General features: G+C 43.3%; 1 protein-coding gene across 1 annotated transcript in view; it reads right to left on the bottom strand.

The window, feature by feature from the left end:
• The window catches only part of UGGT1 (UDP-glucose glycoprotein glucosyltransferase 1), a gene marked incomplete in the record, with an annotated part of 2,149,769 nt that overhangs the window by 196,705 nt on the left and 1,935,250 nt on the right, over positions 1-17,814 (bottom strand). The window contains 1 exon segment of the mRNA XM_044070228.1: positions 9,684-9,800. Coding sequence (XP_043926163.1) covers positions 9,684-9,800 — 117 coding nt within the window.

Genomic DNA, 17,814 nt, shown 5'->3' with positions numbered 1-17,814 from the left:
AGAGGGAGGAGGTGTACACTTAAGTAAAATAAAATAGGTTGTAAGAGAGAAGCTGTATACAATATTTGTGAGATTAAGGTGGCTGTAAGAGAGAAGCTGTAGAATATAAGCAAATTAGGAAGGGGTGGGGAGAGATGAGGGAGTATTCCAGGAATAGCAATTATCTAATTAGGGACTTTGAGATAAGAGGGGTAGGGCTATTAAGTGGAAGTTGTGTGTGATAGGATAAAATCTATGAAGGGGTGGGGTTACAGGAAGTATATAGGTAGGACCACTGGGGGTGGGTGGGAATTGGGGGTAGGGTAGGGGAGCGGAGTGAGCCCGCAGGGCGAACGGAGCGGGTTCAGACAGGCAACCGAGAAAGTCAGGGAAGAGAGAGACACAATCAGCAAACCGCTAATTACTTGGTGCCTTAGTTGGGAAGGACAGGCAGAGAAAGGAGAAAAGAATGTCAAGAAAGTAAGTGGTTGCAGAGAGCAAAGCTAGTGGAAAGAAGAAGGTAAGTGGAAAGATAGGGCAGAAGGGAAATACTCAATCCTGAGACAGAGCTCTTATTTCAAAGGAACAAAAAAATAAGTAGGGAAGGATAGATGTACAAGGGGCTATCCTAGTTTAGGCTGCCATCTAGTGGTCATATATTGTAATGCAAAAGACACAAGGGAGCAGGGATAAAAGGTAAAGGGTTTACGAGTGCCACTGTAGATAAATTACAGGAGACAGCACAAGAGTGAGAAAAAACATATGTATAGATATTTAGGGAATAGAGAAGGGAGTATTCCTAACTATATCTAAAAGAAACCACTGTACCATTGTTACTTACTATTAGCAAGGCAAGTACAGATGGTGATGATGAGTGGATGTTCTTGCTAGGTCCAAGACAAAATGCCCAGTCTCTCTCTGAGAGAGTTCTTAAATTAATATCCAATATTACTGCTAGGTAAGCTTGGATGACATCACTGTTTGTTACCTGACTTTCAGTTCCCAAGCTAAACCCTTCAGTGTCCAACATTTAACATTTCTCTGTGAAAATACACAGCCTTCAGATGTTTGCAAATGCCAGAAGACATAAAACAATAAAACATTTAAAAAACAATGCAGAAGGCACCCTAGTTCTAGACATCCTGTCTCCTTGCTGCATTGAAAGTAACTTTTATAACACAATCGTAAAATAATTTAATTTCAACTTATTTTCTTGAAGTTTTGCAAGTTAACTCTGTAAGTCCCAGTATCTACTATTAAACCATACATTTGCACAGGTATATAGTTTATATACATTTCTGTTCTTTTCCAATAGGGTACACTGTGGACACACCCTTGAAGCTCAGTACAGTACAAACCCTGTTCAACACACACTAATGTACCAGTGGTTTAATATAAACATAACATATGGTTCTAATACGTTTGGTAACACAAGCAATTGCATCATACTGGTATTCACAAATGACATAGAACTATTTACAACATTCCAGATAGCTGGGGTGCAGTGTGACATGCCCCCCCCCCCGAAAACTCAAGCTAGTTTTTTGTGTGACCCTTGAGAAATATTCTTTGAGAGGGTTGAGCCTATCTAGGAATACCTTACCCCATTCCATGTCTTGTGATTCCAGCTGCCTTGGCATTGCTGACCCCAGTACAGTGCTGCACTGTCCCATTATATGCCTGCTACCCTAGACTCTACCATAATAATTTGGGATTTGGCTGGCTGGCTTCCTGCACTCATAGATCCCCCTCAGACTCCTCCTGCCTTGTACTGCAAATACTTAGCACAAGGGACTCCCTGTCACGGTAATGTTTCATGTTAACATGGTACAGTTTGTGCCCCTGCCTCCTGCCTAGCAGTTCTACCATGTAGTTAACATCACTGACCTTCCTTACCACCTTGTAGGGTCCCCTCCCAAGCTGCCTGCAAAGTACAGTTGTGTACACTTACCATAAATGTAGATGTTCAAGTGTATTCACTGATGCAGTCATGACACTTGGGTTATCTGCCTGCAGGTAGCCCTCAGTCGGCCCGAATACCAGAGTCTTATAGTATTTCTGCGTCGGATGCTGTCACTTCTTCCATGATGTCAGGGGTATAAAAACAGGCAGCCGACACCATTACATCAGTATTTCTTGCCCCAAATGTCAGGAGCCCCCAAATAGGGAGCTAGTATATGGTGTGGAAACCACCGCCAGTAAAAAGTAAATACCAATACCATTAGGAATAGCCATAGAGAGGAGAGATAGAAAGATAGAGAAAACCAGGGTGCTGGAGGGAGGGAAACCAGGACTGCAACAGTGAATACACTCGAACATCTACATTTATGGTAAGTGTACACAACTGTACTATTTTCTTCGTGTTTCACTGTCGCAGTCATCACACGTGGGTTGATTCCCAAAGCTGAGGAAGGGTGGAGGCAGTCAAGAAGAGTTAGGGCTGGCTATAGGCCCTGCAAGACAGCTGTAGCAAATCCTGCCCTGGATTTGGAAAAGATAGTTAAGTGGTAAAATGCTTGGTGAATGTGTGTACAGAACTCCAGGTTGCAGCTTCCAGAATGCCCCTGGTAGGGACTCCACTGAGAAATGCTGTAGAGGTAGAAGTAGCCCTAGTGAAATGTGTTCTGACCCCCGGAAGGGTTGGTTTCCCAAGGTGCTTGAAGCAGAAATGAATGCAGTGTGCTATCCACTTGGAAATGGTTTGTTTAGAAGTGGCCTTGCCCTCTGCCCCTGTTGCAAAGCTGACTAGCAGCTGGTCAGATTTTCTGAAAGGCTTAGTCCTATCAAGGTAGAACCTAAGCTGTCTGTGCATGTCTAAAGAGTGCAGAATCCTTTCCCCTTTATTCTGAGGGATAGGGAAGAAGGTTGGCAAATGGATGGATTGGTTTAGGGCCACAATGGACACCACCTTAGGCATAAAAAACGGGTTAGTCCTGAAGGAAACCCTGTCAGCATGGAAGACAATAAAGACAATAAAGGGTTCCACCGCCATCAGTGCCTGAAGTGATGGCTAGAAGAAATGCTGTTTTCCAAGAGAGGAATTTTAACTCTGCTGAAGCAGCAGGTTCAAAAGCGGGAAGCATGAGCTTTTCCAGTACAAAGTTAAGGTCACAAGCAGGGGTGGGTGCTCCTCTTGGGGGCCTTAAGTTGTTGGCTGCTCTCAGGAACTGTTTGATGAGAGGGTGAAAAAAAAAATAGAGGTGGCTCAGTATTGTAATGAGCCGAAATGGCAGAGGCATGAATCTTAATGGTGGAGAAGGATAGGCCTCTGTGGAGTAGCTCTGCTAGGTAATCCAGGATTAGAGGTAAGGAGGGCACTGCTGTATCCTTTCTTTTAGACTGAATCCAAGAACAATATCTTTTCCATTTTTCTGCATAGGATTTCATAGTACTAGGCCTTCTGGCTGAATGACGTCCAGCACTTGTTTACTTAGGGTTGCTGGTAGAGTATTTAAGGAATAAGCCAGGCTGCAAGATTTAGGGTTTGCAATTGTGGATGCAAAATCTGTCCCTCTTGCTGTGATAGCAGGGTAGGGGTCTGGTGTAGGTGCCAGGGTGGCACCATTGTCAGGCTGCACAGGAGTGGGTACCAGTGCTGGCGTGGCTAGTCCAGGGCAATCAGAATTGTCCTTGGCCTGTCTTCCTTTATCTTGAGTAGTACTCTTGAGAGAAGGGAAAGGCATAGATTGAGAGGTTTTCCCATTGAAAGGATAGGGCATCCACCTTCCAGGCCCTGCTGTGAGGGTTCCTGGTGCAGAATTTGCTTAACTGGTGGTTGTGGGGGGAGGCAGAGAGATCCACCTCTGGGGTCCCCCACCTCTGGATCAGAAGGGTTGAAGGTGCTGGGCTCCAATTTCCACTTGTGTGGGTCTAGGAGATTTCTGCTTAAGTCGTATGGAAGTGAATTTTGTTGGCCTGGCAGGAATTGAGCTTGTAGTTGGACTTGGTTGTCCAAAGCTGTGCTCCGCAAAGTCATGGCTAACTTGCAGAGTGGGTAAGAATGGGTCCCCCCCTGCTTGTTTATGTACCACATAACTGTGGTGTTGTCCGCTTTTATCAGCAGTTGTCCTGGAAGGATTAGGTATCTGAAAGCTGTCAGAGCATTCTGTACAGCTAGCATCTCCTTTTGGTTGATGTGCAGGAGAATTTGGCTTGGGTTCCAGTGGCCCTGAATGCATTTGCCAGCCATGTGGGCCCCCCATGCATAGTCTGGTGCATCTGTGGTCATGATTTGGGCGGCGTGGGGTAGAATAAAATGCAATCCCTTGTTGTGGTTGCATGCTTCTGCCCACCAAAGGACCTCTGCCCTCAGACAAGGTATGACAGGAAAGACGGTTTCCAGGTCCTGAGAATGATGGCACCAAAGGCTTAAGTACCACTGAAGTTTCTTCATATGCAGTCTTGCATATGGAATTAGCAGAATACATGAGGCCACGAACCCTAGGGCTTGTAGTATTTTTCTTTCAGTTAGCTGGGTTCTGGTGGCCATTTATTTGAAGTAGTCTGTCGGACAGACCTGTTTTTCTGAAGTGAGAAATGCCATTTGGGAAGTTGTGTCCAAGCTTGCTCACAGGAATACAATCTTTTGACTGGGCACTAGTTGTGATTTCTTTTCGTGATGGTGTACCGCAATGAAGTGAGAAGTTTTTTTTACAAATGCCAGGTGCTGAAGCAGCAATTCCTGGCTGTCCGCCTGAATCACGCAGTCATCCAAGTACGGGTAAATTTGGATATTTCTCTGCCTGCAGTATGCAAAGGCTGGAGCCAGGCATTTTGTGAAAACCCTGGGTGCAGTAGATAAGCCAAAGGGAAGTGCAGAGAACTGATAATGCATAGATCCTGCCCTGAAACACAGATATTTCCTGCATGATTCCCTGATGGGGATGTGCAAATAAGCTTCTTTTAAGTTTAGGGTGACTAACCAGGCATCCCTGGCTAGCATAGGGAGAAGCTGTTGCAGGGTAATATCTTGAATTTTGGTACCACCATGAAGGTATTGAGAATTGAAAGATCCAGGATTGGGTGCCAAGAGCCCTCTTTCCTGGGTACCAGGAACAGTCTGGAGTAGAACCCTGACCCCTTTGTTCTACTAGAACTGGCTGAATAGCTTTGATGTTGAGCAGGGAAAGAACTTGGTTTTGAGCCTCTGGCCACTGGTTTGGAGGAAGGTCTGGAAACCCGCTTGGGGTTGGCAGTGAATGAAAATAAAAATTTGTACCCCTGGGATACAATGTTGAGGACCCATCTGTCCTGAGTGATGGACATCCAGTTTTTTGCATGAAGGGCAAGTTTTCCTCCTAGGGGCACAAGCAATTGGGCGGGGCTGGGAAGTAGAGCTGAGAAGTCATTGTGAACTTTTTCCATAGGGAGGTGGCTTACCACTCCCTGTTTTAGGGGTGGGAGCACTTCATTGCTTAGATCTCTGCATACCCTGAGACTGTAGCATAGATTTAGCTTTTTCTTCCATCTTTTTAAGAACTTCTGCTTTGGTGCCAAATGAAATGTCCTTATTTAAAGGAGCATCTAGTAATATGGATTTGACATGATCTGGCAAGGTCTGCTCCTTCAGCCAAGCATGTCTTCTCAGTACAGAGCCAGTGACTGCGGCCCTGCAAGATGCTTCTAGGGCATCAAAGCCACACTGCAAAGTATGTTTACTAACTCGGTTTGCAGAATGCATAAACTCTTGCAAATCTGTATTTTCTGCACAATCTGGAAATATTGCCATTTTCTTCTTTAACGAGTTCCATAATATGTTGCTGGTACTTCAGCATGTGAAGCTGGCAATTCAATGCCCTAAGAGCTGCAGAGGTATAGACCTTCTTACCCAATCTGTCTAAAGCTCTGGAATCCCTGTCCGAAGGTGTAGGATTTTTGGATGTAGTAGCCTTAATATCTTTTAAGTCCCTGGGAAATGATCTCTGGATCAGCAGTAGGATTATTGAAAAGAAACTTGTGGGAATTGGGTACTCAGTAGTACCTGTCAGGTTTCCTAGGGACCAGAGGTAAGGTGTCTCGAGTAAGACTGGATTCCATGAAAACATCATCCAGGACAGGGAGAATAGCTAAAGGCCTGTGCTGAGGTAGCTAAAAAAATTCTCTGAGTCTCTTTTTGAACTGAGAATAGTCTTGGCATTCCCAATGGAAATGCTCTCAAAGTATGCAAGGTTTCACCAAAAGAGAAATCCTCTGGAGGGGAGGCAGAGGGAATGGATTCCTCTACATCTGAATCCTCATAGGCTGATAAGGGCATGTCCTGATAATCAGAAAGGTCAGAGTCATCGGACTCCTGGTCTGTGGAATCTGAAGGCAACTGAATTCTTTGTCTCTTAGCAGGGGAAGTCTGGTTTCCCCTAATTAGCGTTATAAGGTCTTCAGCCATTCTAAGCATTTGCTTTTGTGGCATGGGGGCCTGAGTATGTGCTTTGGTCATCGGTTTTCTAAGTGTAGTGCATTCTCCGGGCCTAAGAAACTCAGTAGTTTTGGCAAAAAAAGAAGTTGGTTTGATTCGAACATCGGTAGGTCGGAAAACACCCTCAGAGGCTAGTGCCTACAAAGCACTCCTGAACCATCCAAGGTAGAGACATCCACTGTTTCCACAGTCGAAAAAGCATCTCGTGGCATACCAGACTCCGAATGGGTCTCAGCAGAGGCCTGCGACTCCATAGAAGCGGGCATCAGGGGCTGAAAAGGTGCCTCACTGAGTACTGGCGTCTAGCTTAATGGAAGCATTGTCGGCGGTTTTGGACCTATGCGGTCTGTCTCTGTCTTTATCCTTACGTTTATTCAGAAGATTGGTAGTCAGATGGCTTATAGAAGCAATTTCGGAATACAGAGATCGAGAGAGAAAGAATTTAGGAACAAAAATAGCCCGACGACGAATGGTTCGGGCGTTAAGGCACAAAACCGTCAGCAAGGGACATCGTGGTCTGGGCCTAAACAGGTGACGCAGTAAGAATGAAAATCTCAGTGAGGTATTTGCTTTCCACAGGCAAGACAATTGTTAACTTTTTCTGACATCGGTTACAGCAAGAAAAAAGGATCTCCAATGGGGTACTTAGCTTTAGAAGACTTCAGGATTATCATCTCGAAAAACGAAAATTTCAGGTAGTGGCCAACCGGCACTTGCAAACTGCTTCTGTTTTGGGCTCCTCCTCAGCAAGAAAGACTGATGTAATGGCATCGGTTGCCTGTTTTTATACCCCTGATGTCATGGAAGAAGAGACAGCATCCGACGCAGAAATACGAAGACTCTGGTCTCCTGCCTTGCCTACTATTTGGTACTGCTCACAGGTCCTGAAGTACCGTTACATCTCTAGAAATCCCAGACCAATAAAAGTTCTGCATAATACGTCTCTTTGTACGTTTTATGCCCATATGACCTGCCAAGGGAATATCATGGGGTATGGCTAGAAGTAACAGATGGTAGGCTCTGGGCACTACCAACAGCTGTATTCTCTCACACTCTAGCACTCCATTCTCTATACAGTAACCCTTTGTCCCAGTATACAGATTCCTCCTTCCCTTGAGAATTAGGTGCCTTACTAGCTACCTCCCTCAGGCCTTGTAATGTAGGGTCTGAGAGCTCAGCCAGTCTCAACTCTCTTTGCAACCCTTCCCAGCTCCCTTTCCACAAGAAGTTTAGTTTGGTATCCTCTGACTGCGATGCATCACTGTCAGCCTGGGTACTACTACTCACCTCTGCCCTTGCAGTCACTCTGTCCAAGGGAACATCAGTACCCACAAGCAGCAGTGGCTCACCTTCAGTCTGACTGCTACAGGGTAGCTCCCTCCCTGAAGTAACCACCTCACCAGTCCTGGCTGCAAGTATGTGGTCTTTCTGGGTCTCTCCCAGGCTACCAGACCCACATGCTTGTCTCCAAGCCTGACGGCATGTAACTGCGTGCACACATGGTACTCCATTATCAAAATCATTCCCTATCAGGACATCTGCAGGGATATCCTCAAACACACCTACTTGCTGGCTTCCTTTTCCACCCTCCCAGTTCTCTTCTCAAGTCTATAGCCAACCTCTAAATGCTGAGGTTCTAAACAGAGATTATGGCAGGTATCTAAACCAACAAATTTGTGGAACAGGCTGCCTTATACTTCAAGCACAGTACTTCCCAGTCACCCGCCTAAACCATCCTCTATGGTAGAATGAGCAATTGTAAATTTTCACCTGGTATACATAGTGAAATTATATCTCTAGCTGCTTAATGGAAGACATCACTAGTCTTACATCTCTAATGGGTAACATGACTGATCTTCTTGATGGTTTACTTGGCTGTAAACTTATCAAGAACTTATTATCCTATACTGATATTTTATGACTGAAAGTCTCACCTTTTAAAACCAGATGACTTCCATTTTACTTTAACTGTTAATACACAGAGAGAGAGGGTACATACACAAAATCATTAACTTACCTGAAAAGTAAGTGATTAAAGCAAAAACTAAATGGGGAACCTACAAAGCTGAATGTATCACAAAAAAGGAGAGGGTATAAAGGCAAAGTAACAACGATCATGACCTATGAGAAGGAAGCAACTTACTGTTAAGGAGTTTAAAAAAAAAAAAAAAGGTTTATACCTACCACTGATGACCTGCCATTAAGTAAACATTCACATAAAAATGCAACACTGAAAACGATTGGAAGAGTTACACCAATCCTAAAAGATGACTGCAATGCCACTTACTTGGAAAATCAGTAAAAAGGGGGCAATAACTTAACTTGGCGCTACATTATTTCCTAATGTTTGCAGTAGCCAGGAGATTATGAATAACGTACTTTTCTACTGCATCGTTTATCAATTCAGATTACTTCCACTTTGCAAACATAAGTATCTGATTTAGATCATTAGCTGTGAAATATCTATCACTAAACTTCAGAATTTGAGTTAATACTGTTTCAAATGGATTCTTCTGTGTTACTGCTCTCAGTTACAGTGAATGTACCTCAATTGCTGTGGATAAGATATCAGTGTTTGTGAAATTTTACATACCATTGTGACATGTTATCTTTACTTCGCAATATGTATAATTTCAACTTCCGTAAAACTAGTTTTGGTTCTCAACCACTGTAAAATTTAACAACCTAAACATTTTTCCAAATTTGATACTGACTGATGTAATTGCATTTCATTTTATCTTCAGCATTGTTACTTTGTGCCTTGGCACCTGGGTGATTGTAGAAAAGGATCCTTGGAACAGCCAACTGACTCGGTAAACAAAAAATAAAATACATTTTCAAAAAACACATCAAGCAAAAAATCATACTCAAATATAAAGCCAGGCATGTTTTCACACAACCTGTAACTCTTTTCATTGTCTAAAGTCACCAGGATCACATATGGTGTTGCCCTTTTTTAAAAGCAGGAAGGAAGACAAGAATTAGACAAGGATACCCATACAGCAAAAACCCTAGGAGAAGACAGCTAAAAAACACTCTCTCAAGAGACTGTGTTACTTTTAATGTGGTACTCTTTCAGTCAAAACAAAATGGGAAGTCTGTCTCTTGGGTAATAAAATTGACAGTGATAACTCTGTGTATTACATAAGAGATGAAAGAAGCATTTAAAAATAGAGTTCAGCTCTAGTGACTGAGGACTGACTGAATTACACAGCATGCTCTAACTGCTGTTCAAGAAAATGTCAGAACAACTGGTTTTAAATTAAAACGTCCATGGTATTTTCATCCTTACCAGATCTATAGTTTTGGCCTTCTTTTTAGATGCCTCATCACACCATGTTTCGCACCAAAGCCATTCCTGGGGTAATGATTTTATGGGTACCTGATGAATCATATTGTTGGGCAAATCCTGTGAAAATATAATCAAGCAAGAAGCTGTTATTGTTAGCAATTTTTGTTCTAAGAACGTCACTTTATTTTAAATATTAAGTACCTTAACAGTACAAAAAATGTTGGCTTGGCTTTCACAAATGCAATGTCTTATCTGTGAGGTGCTCTACAGAAAGAAATGTGGATGTTTAGTAACTTTGGTAAATTCTTGGTAAAAATAATGTAAACCACTATTATTAGGCTATTGTGCTGCATTTGTCAGATTAGCCACAATCGTATAACTACAGTGACATGCAAAATTTTTACCAGACAAGTAAAATAAAGCAAAAAGCCATTCTATACATTATGAATGTGACCACCCCTGTTACCCTTATGCAAGGGACATTTTACTTGAAGTAAATGCTAACCAGGACACGGGGATAAAAACGGATAAGTTTTGACTTACATTGAATGCACATTAATGTGTCATTTAGAGCTTAGAAATGTATTCAAAAGGTACACTTGTATAAGAACTTAACATAACAGCAGAAGTCCCACTGATCACTGCTGCAGTATTCATGACATATGGGTTGTCACTGTTGACATCTGGCCAGGCTACCAAAACTTTACCTTCCTGAAGTCATCCATCTGACACATGACCTCAGCTTGTAAGCATAGGGGTATAATGACAGATGTACGAGCATGTACTTCAGACTACTTCCAAGACAGCAGCCTAAAGACTACTGAGAGACAGACCAGTCAGCTAGGAGGGGTGTAGCTCAAATAGGTAAGTTAACTCACCTGTTTCCATGTAGCAGAGTAGAACTGATAGCAGATGGGGCAGAGAAGGGTGAAGTAAGCAAGAGAAGAGGAAGAGGATGGGAAGAAATACTGCAAGAGTGATCAGTAGGACATCTACTGTTATGCTAAGTTCTTACACAACTGTACTATGTCCTGACTAAAATTGTTGCAGTATTCCTGACATACGAGTGATTCCCAGAGCTCAAGGAGGTAGAAAGAAGAGTAGTTTGAGCAGATGAGCTATCTAGCAGCCAAGACAGGACAGAATTAACTAAAGCAGCCCTAGACCTGGAGAAAACATCTATTTCTGTAGTGTTTGGTGAAGGTGTGTACACAGGATCAAGTAGCAGCTTCCAAGATAGACCTGGTGTCTACTCCTCTCAGGAAAACGTTGACCTCTGCTCTGGCCATAAGCGGGGGTTGAGAGGGAGGCAGGCATTGATGGCATACAAGTAAGCTTTGGCAGAAAAGTAAACCATGCCTGAAAGAAGAAGTACTCACATATATTGTAGGACATCAGGGATCCCTATTTAGACTTGGCCCTGAATGTGGTTGTGGCACCAATAAGAAAACAGTTTCCATTTAGCTGTGTAAGATTTTCTTGTAGTAAGTATCCTGGCTTCCTGTAGGACTTGAACAATCTCCTCAGACAATAGTTGCCTTTGAGGGATTAGAATCTTATCTTCCACAGAGGCAAGATGAGTGAGGAGAGATTTGGGTGGAGAAGCAATCATTTTCATTGAGTGATAAGGTCCACTTATAGCTATATTTTCCTGTAATTTCACTTTGTCAGGGGAAACAAATGTTGTCTCAGCCAAAAGGGATCCAGTAAACAGAGTTTGGGTGCTTCCTTTTGTGCTTTTAGAAGAATTTTTGGACGTAGAGGTACTGGAGGAAAGGTGTAAAGGAACTTCCACGTCAAATGGGAGAAGGCATCTGCCCTCCATGCCGAAGGACAAGGTTCTCTGGTGCAGAAATGGGGAAGCTGATGGTTGGTTGATGATGTAAAGAAGTCTATCTGTGGTGTGTCCCAATGAAGAGTGATTGCCTGGAAGATTTGTCTGTTCAGAGTCCATTAGTAGAGGTCATCCAAGGAGAGGCTTAGGGAGTCTGCCAGCACATTATCCTATGAGATAATATATGTGGCTGTGAGGGAGATGCCCATCTGGGTGGCTAAGCTCCATGCCTCCTGTGCTAATCTGCACAACTGGTAAGACCTGGTGCCTCCCCATTTGTATATCATGACTATGATGTTGTCTGTGTTCACTAGGAGTCGTCCTGACTGCGCTTACAGAAGAGCCCTCTGTGACGTCTGGCTAATATCCCACTGGACTGCCACCAATAAAATGTGAGGGCTGGCTATATCCCACCCGACTGCCACCAATTAAATGTGACGTCTGGCCAATATCCCACTAGACTGGCACCAATTAAACTGACTTCACTCTACCCTGGGTCAGTAACTAAGGAGCTTCAATCCTCACTGCTGACTCTATTATCAGACTGTCACTTAAACTGGAGTAATATTTCACAATGTTCCCCTAACAGCACAACAGGAACACACTCTATTCTCCTGGGACTGGACTAAATGCATCTGTCCCCCCCAAATGTATGTTCTTATTACACACTTCAGAGCAATGTGTCCCAGTCTAAGACCTCTGCTACACTCACACAAAGTAAATTTAAATCTCACACACCCAAACACTTCTGGGAAGGCCTGGCACAGATTTCCAGCTGTGTCACTTTCCCAAAAAATATGGTAATGCTAGCAGCAATCAGTGTGTCTTCATGCCCTTCTAAAGAGATGTCCAATTATGAAAATTAAATATCAAAATAAATTATAGCTATGACCAGACCAGCCAGGAATTCAAGGGGACCTGAGGAGCATCAAACAGGTATAAACACACTCTAATCTCTAAAGAACAACACTGATTTCCAGCCACAATGTAAAGTAATGAAAATCAGTTAAGTAAAATGATTACAAGAATGTAAATCAATAACTCTGAATAAACACCAGAAGTCAATCACCAGAAATGTAAAATTAAACTGTAGGATAGAATTCCATCACTCTAGAAAAACTATCTGAGTAACTAAACTTTACTAATCTAACTGGAGAACACTGTCCCTGACCTAATCTAAAGCATAACAGCAAGGCAAAGGCAGCCTTGCAGCTTTTGGTGAGTTCTCTTTTCTTCTGGTGTCACTGCACAGCACTGTAACTGACTGCAACTCTACACAGCACTTGACTAACTACACAGCTTAACAGTCTCAATGGTCTTATTTTAAAAAGAACAGTCAGCTCTTTGAAAAAGTTGTTTCCTGTCAATCAGCTGTTCAAATAATCACCTAGTAACCAGGAACATACTAATGACATCACCTACTGTTCAGCTGATTCTACACAGTACTTTAGAATGTCCCTCACAAACATGTGCAATTAAAAATGTAACAAAACACTGACATATTCCCTGAACAGTCTGTACAAACAGGGAAACACTCAACATTTAAAAACTTATTTACAGTTTTTCAATTAGACACAGTGCATACAAGTTAATCTGAGAATATACATAAATCTCCTGCCAGAAATGTTAAGACAGAAGTGTGTTTTCATTTTCCTCTCATCCCACCCCCATGAATCAAACATGATTTTCAAGTGACCCTTGAAAACAGACACTTGAGAAAAATGGGTCTATCTGGGAATATTAACCCACTCCTCTACTGGACAATCCATCCAGACTGGCATTATTAACCCCACTGTGATACTGTATGGTCATATCATATGCTTGCAATCCTAGACTCCACCTCAGTAACTTAGCATTTTGCTTACTGACCCTACTAAGCCATGTTAAAGGGTTATGATCTGTGAGTACAGTGAATTTTTTTCTCATAAAGACAGGGGTGCAGCTTTTACAATGCCCACACTATGGCCAAACAGTCTTTCTCCATGGCTGCAGAATACTCTTCTCTAGGTTGGATTCTACAGCTCAGATATACCACTAGGTGCTCTTCTCCTTCTGCAGAAATTTGTCTGAGCAGAGCCCCCACCCCATAATTTGAAGCAGCTACCTGTACAATAAATTCTTTATTGCAATCTCGGTTGGCTACAGGGGGGTCCTCTCAAAATCTCTAAGTTTATGGAATGCCTGTTCACAATCTGTGGTCCACACTACCTTGTCCAGTTTGACAGGTTCTGGCCTAATTTTACCACTTCCCACTCTTGTCCTAAGTAAGTGACCTCTGCCATACCCACTTGACAGTTACTAGGTTTAATGGTTAATCCTGCCCTACTTAATCTATCCAAGGCCTCCCGAACATGTTGGAGCGGTTCCTGCCAGGAATGGCTGTAAATAACGATATCATCCAAGTATGCTACAGCATATCCCCCTTCTCCTACCAAGATACATTCTACTAGCCTCTGGAAAGATGTTGGGGCATTTTTCATTCCAAAAACAATCCTAGTAAATTAATACAATGCATAAGGGGTTACAAAAGCTAACCTTTCTCTAGCAGCAGAAGTCAAGGGTACCTGCCAGCATCCCTTATTCAAATCAATACTGGTCAGATACCTAGACTCATCCAGCTGTTCTAAGGGTTTTGTCTGTCCTTGGCATGGGGTATGCATCCTACTCTGTGCAACTATTTAATTTCTGCTAGTCTACATACAATTTGGTGCTAGCACCACTGGGGAAGCCCAAGGACTGTTAAACTCTTGAATTACCCCCAGTTCCAGCATTTCCCTTATTTCTTCTTTCACAATCTGCTTCACTCTTTCAGGTATTCTATAAGGAACCTGCTTAATAGGTTTTTGGGGTCCTGTGCCCACATGGTGCTGCACCAAGTCAGTACACCCAGGTTTCCCTGTGGGAATATCCCCAAATTCATGCAATACCATTTTTATCTTGCGGACTTAATTAGTAGCTTACTGCTGCAATATGATGATCTCTTCCACAGAGGTACTAATCCTAGCCTCGCCCAAAAGATTAGTTACCATATCCCTTTCAGACTCTTCTTGCCATCCACTATGAATGCTCAATACTACGGCCTCCCTGTCATAAGGTTTCATCATATTCACATGATACAGTTTGTGCCCTTATCTTCTATCTACCAAGTTTACCATGTAATTCATGTCATGGATTTCCCTCACCACCTCAAAGGGTCCCTCCCAAGCTGCTTGTAATTTATGTCTAACAAGAACAAGTGCCATCACATTCTGTCCCTGAACATACTCTCGGGCTCCAGCATTCCTGTCATACCACACCTTCTTTTGTTGTTGGGCCACTGCTAGGTTCTCTTGAGCTAAACCCATGAGCTCCTTAGGTCTTGTCTGAAAGTTGAGAACATAATCCACAAAACTCTGTGAGATTCACTCTCACCTTCCCACTCATCTCAAATTAAATGTAAAGGCCCTCCTCACACTATGAATGTACAACTCAGTGGATGAAAAACCTGTAGATTCCTGCGGTACATCCCTGTACGCCAATAACAGATGGGGCAAATACTTGTCCCACTCTCTTTTTAATTGGTCTGCAAATGCCCATAGCAGTCTTCAGTGTAGAGTTTAACCTCTCCACAAGACCATTAGTCTGAGGATGGTAGGGGGTGGTCTTTAGATGTTTCACACCGCAACGCTTCCACAGACAAGTCAGCAGGTCTGATGTGAAGCTGACACCTCAGTCAACATTTCCTGTGGAGAGCCTACTCTGCTGAAGATTTCTAGCAAAGCATTTACTACCTTCTCTGCCTCAATAGATGACATAGCCACTGCCTCAGGTTATCTAGTAGGATAGTCTACCATCATCAAGATGCATTTCTTTCTGGTAGAACTTGGAGTACTCAGGGATCCCACAAATTCAAGGCCACTCGCTGAAATGGCTCTTCAACAACAGGCAAAGGCATTAACGGAGCCTTAGCCTTTTCCCCTGCTTTACCAACTTTTTGGCACTGTTCACAAGTCCTACAATATTTTACCACATCCCTTGCAATTCCAGGCCTACAGAAAGTTTGCATAACACATCTCTTAGTACATCTTATGTCCATATGACCTGAGAAAGGAATGTCATGTGCTATGACTAAAAGTGGCAGATGGTAAGCTCTAGTCACTACCAACTGCTGTATTACTTCACCTTCTAGCTCACCTCTAGGACTTCATTCTCTATACAGCAAACCTTTGTTCCAGTATACAGACTCCCCTCTTCCTTGAGCCACAGGTGTCCCCTTAGTCATCTCCCTCCAGTTTTGTAATGTAGGATCCATAAGTTGAGCCTGTCTCAACTCTACCTTCGTGACCTTCCCCAGCTCCTCTTCTGCAGGATGCCTAGTCACTTCCGACAGCTGTGCCTTGCTATCACTCTGGGTATCACCACTCACCTCCATCCTCACAGTCACAGTGTCCAAGGGAACATCAGTACCCACCAGCATCCATGGCTCACTTTCAGACTTACTGCTACCAGATAGCACCTTCTCTGAAACAGCCAGTAATGCCAATCCCAGCTTCAGGTATGAGATCTTTCTGGCTCTCTTCCACAATACCAGACGTATATGCCTTTCTCCAAGCCTGATTGTGTGTCACTGCATCTACATAAGGTACTGCATCATCAAAGTCATTCCCAATCAGGACATCTGCAGGAATATCCTCAAACACACCTACTTGCTTGCTTCCTCTTCCATCCTCCCAGTCAAGATGAACCCTAGCCAAAGGTATATGGAACAGGGTCTCACCCAATGATCTGACTGGAGTGGACTGCCCAAGCAAGTACTGCTCTTCACTAATCACTGCAGGCCTCACAATGGTTATATCAGAAGGTGTGTCCCTATCAACAGTTACCTATTTGCCATCTATGATAGAATATATATATTTGGTGATAATTTGGTACCCCAGTTGTTTCTAAACAACTTACCACTGGCGGTTTGTCATCATCACTTGCTGGCTCCCTCACCTTGCCTTGATGGATATCTACCTGCTGTGTGTCCCCTCTGGTTACACTTGAAACATTTAATCACTAACCGAGCACTTGGATTAGTAGTTCCCCTGTTACTGGTGTACTCTGTTGGAGTGGTTTAGACTATCCCTAATGGGTTCCCTTATCTCCATGCACAGCACTGGGTATCCCTTGCCTATGCAGTGGTGTTTTGCTTGCCAAGTAGAGATCCCCTTTTCTCCCCAACTCATCTGCAGAGTTGCAATCAAGGTCTGCTAACCAGACTCTCATGTCATCAGGCAAAGTACTGAGGGCTTGTTCCCTCACCAAAAGGTCTGCCAGTCCCTCAAAAGTGGTGACCTGACACCCCCTCACCCATCTGTGAAAGTAAGTACTTAAGTGAGCAATATAATCGCGTACACTTTCATCTGCCTTGCATCTGTGCTCACAAAACTTTTTTCTATAAGCTTCAGGTGTTAGTTTAAAACAACCTAGAAGACAGTTCTTAACTTTAACATAATTCAAACAATCTACAGACAATTTTGACATGGCTTGAACAGCTACACCATGGAGTAAGGGGGTCAGGAGCCGAACCCAGAGCTCAGGGCCAACATCATATTGCTACATATCCTCTCAAAAATATGAATAAAACTGTCAAGGTCATCCCCATCCCTGTACTGAGGAAAAAGCTTACTGATCTTTACAGCTTCTGGGGTCTGGTTATTCCCTTCCCCATTACTTCCATGACTACCTCGAAGGGTAATAAGTTTCACTTCATGCCAGTGCTGTCGATCATTCTCCTTACACTGTCTCTCGTTTTCCTTGGCTTTTAAATGTCTGACCTCCATTTCACATTGATGCTGTTTCTCGTTAGCCTCCAGTTCATATCAGTGCTGCTTCTCCTCAGCCTCCAAATGATGGGTCTCCAGGCGCACAGTATCTCCTCAATTTCTAGACATTGCGTCTCCAGACACAAGTCTCTCCTCAGTCTGTAGACATTTGACCTCCAGGCGCAGGTCCTCTGAAGAAAAGGTGGACTGTCCCGTCTTGGCAGGCTGCACATCATCAACACCAGAAAGGATATCCTCCGAATGGCTGGGCTGAGTTGTGGCTGTAACCAAGGCTGAAAGCACTGCTTCCTCGGTCAGATTGGTATTCACCAGTCCTCTGGCTTTACACTCCTTAGCCAACTGGATCTTTGCCAGTTTGCTAAAATATTCTGCTGACATCCTAGCCTGCTATTCTATCTAACCAAAAGAAAAAAAATAAAACTGTTGTGGACTGAAATGAATGTTTACCTCATGGCTGTCAAGAGTGCACACCTTAATGACAACTACGCAC

This window comes from Protopterus annectens, chromosome 4.part1 (genome assembly GCF_019279795.1).
Source record: "Protopterus annectens isolate FY-2018-M chromosome 4.part1, PAN1.0, whole genome shotgun sequence".
Classification (NCBI taxonomy): Eukaryota; Metazoa; Chordata; order Ceratodontiformes; family Protopteridae; genus Protopterus; species Protopterus annectens.
Note: the sequence above shows the minus strand (reverse complement) of the source record. Positions and strands in the feature narration are given on the sequence as shown.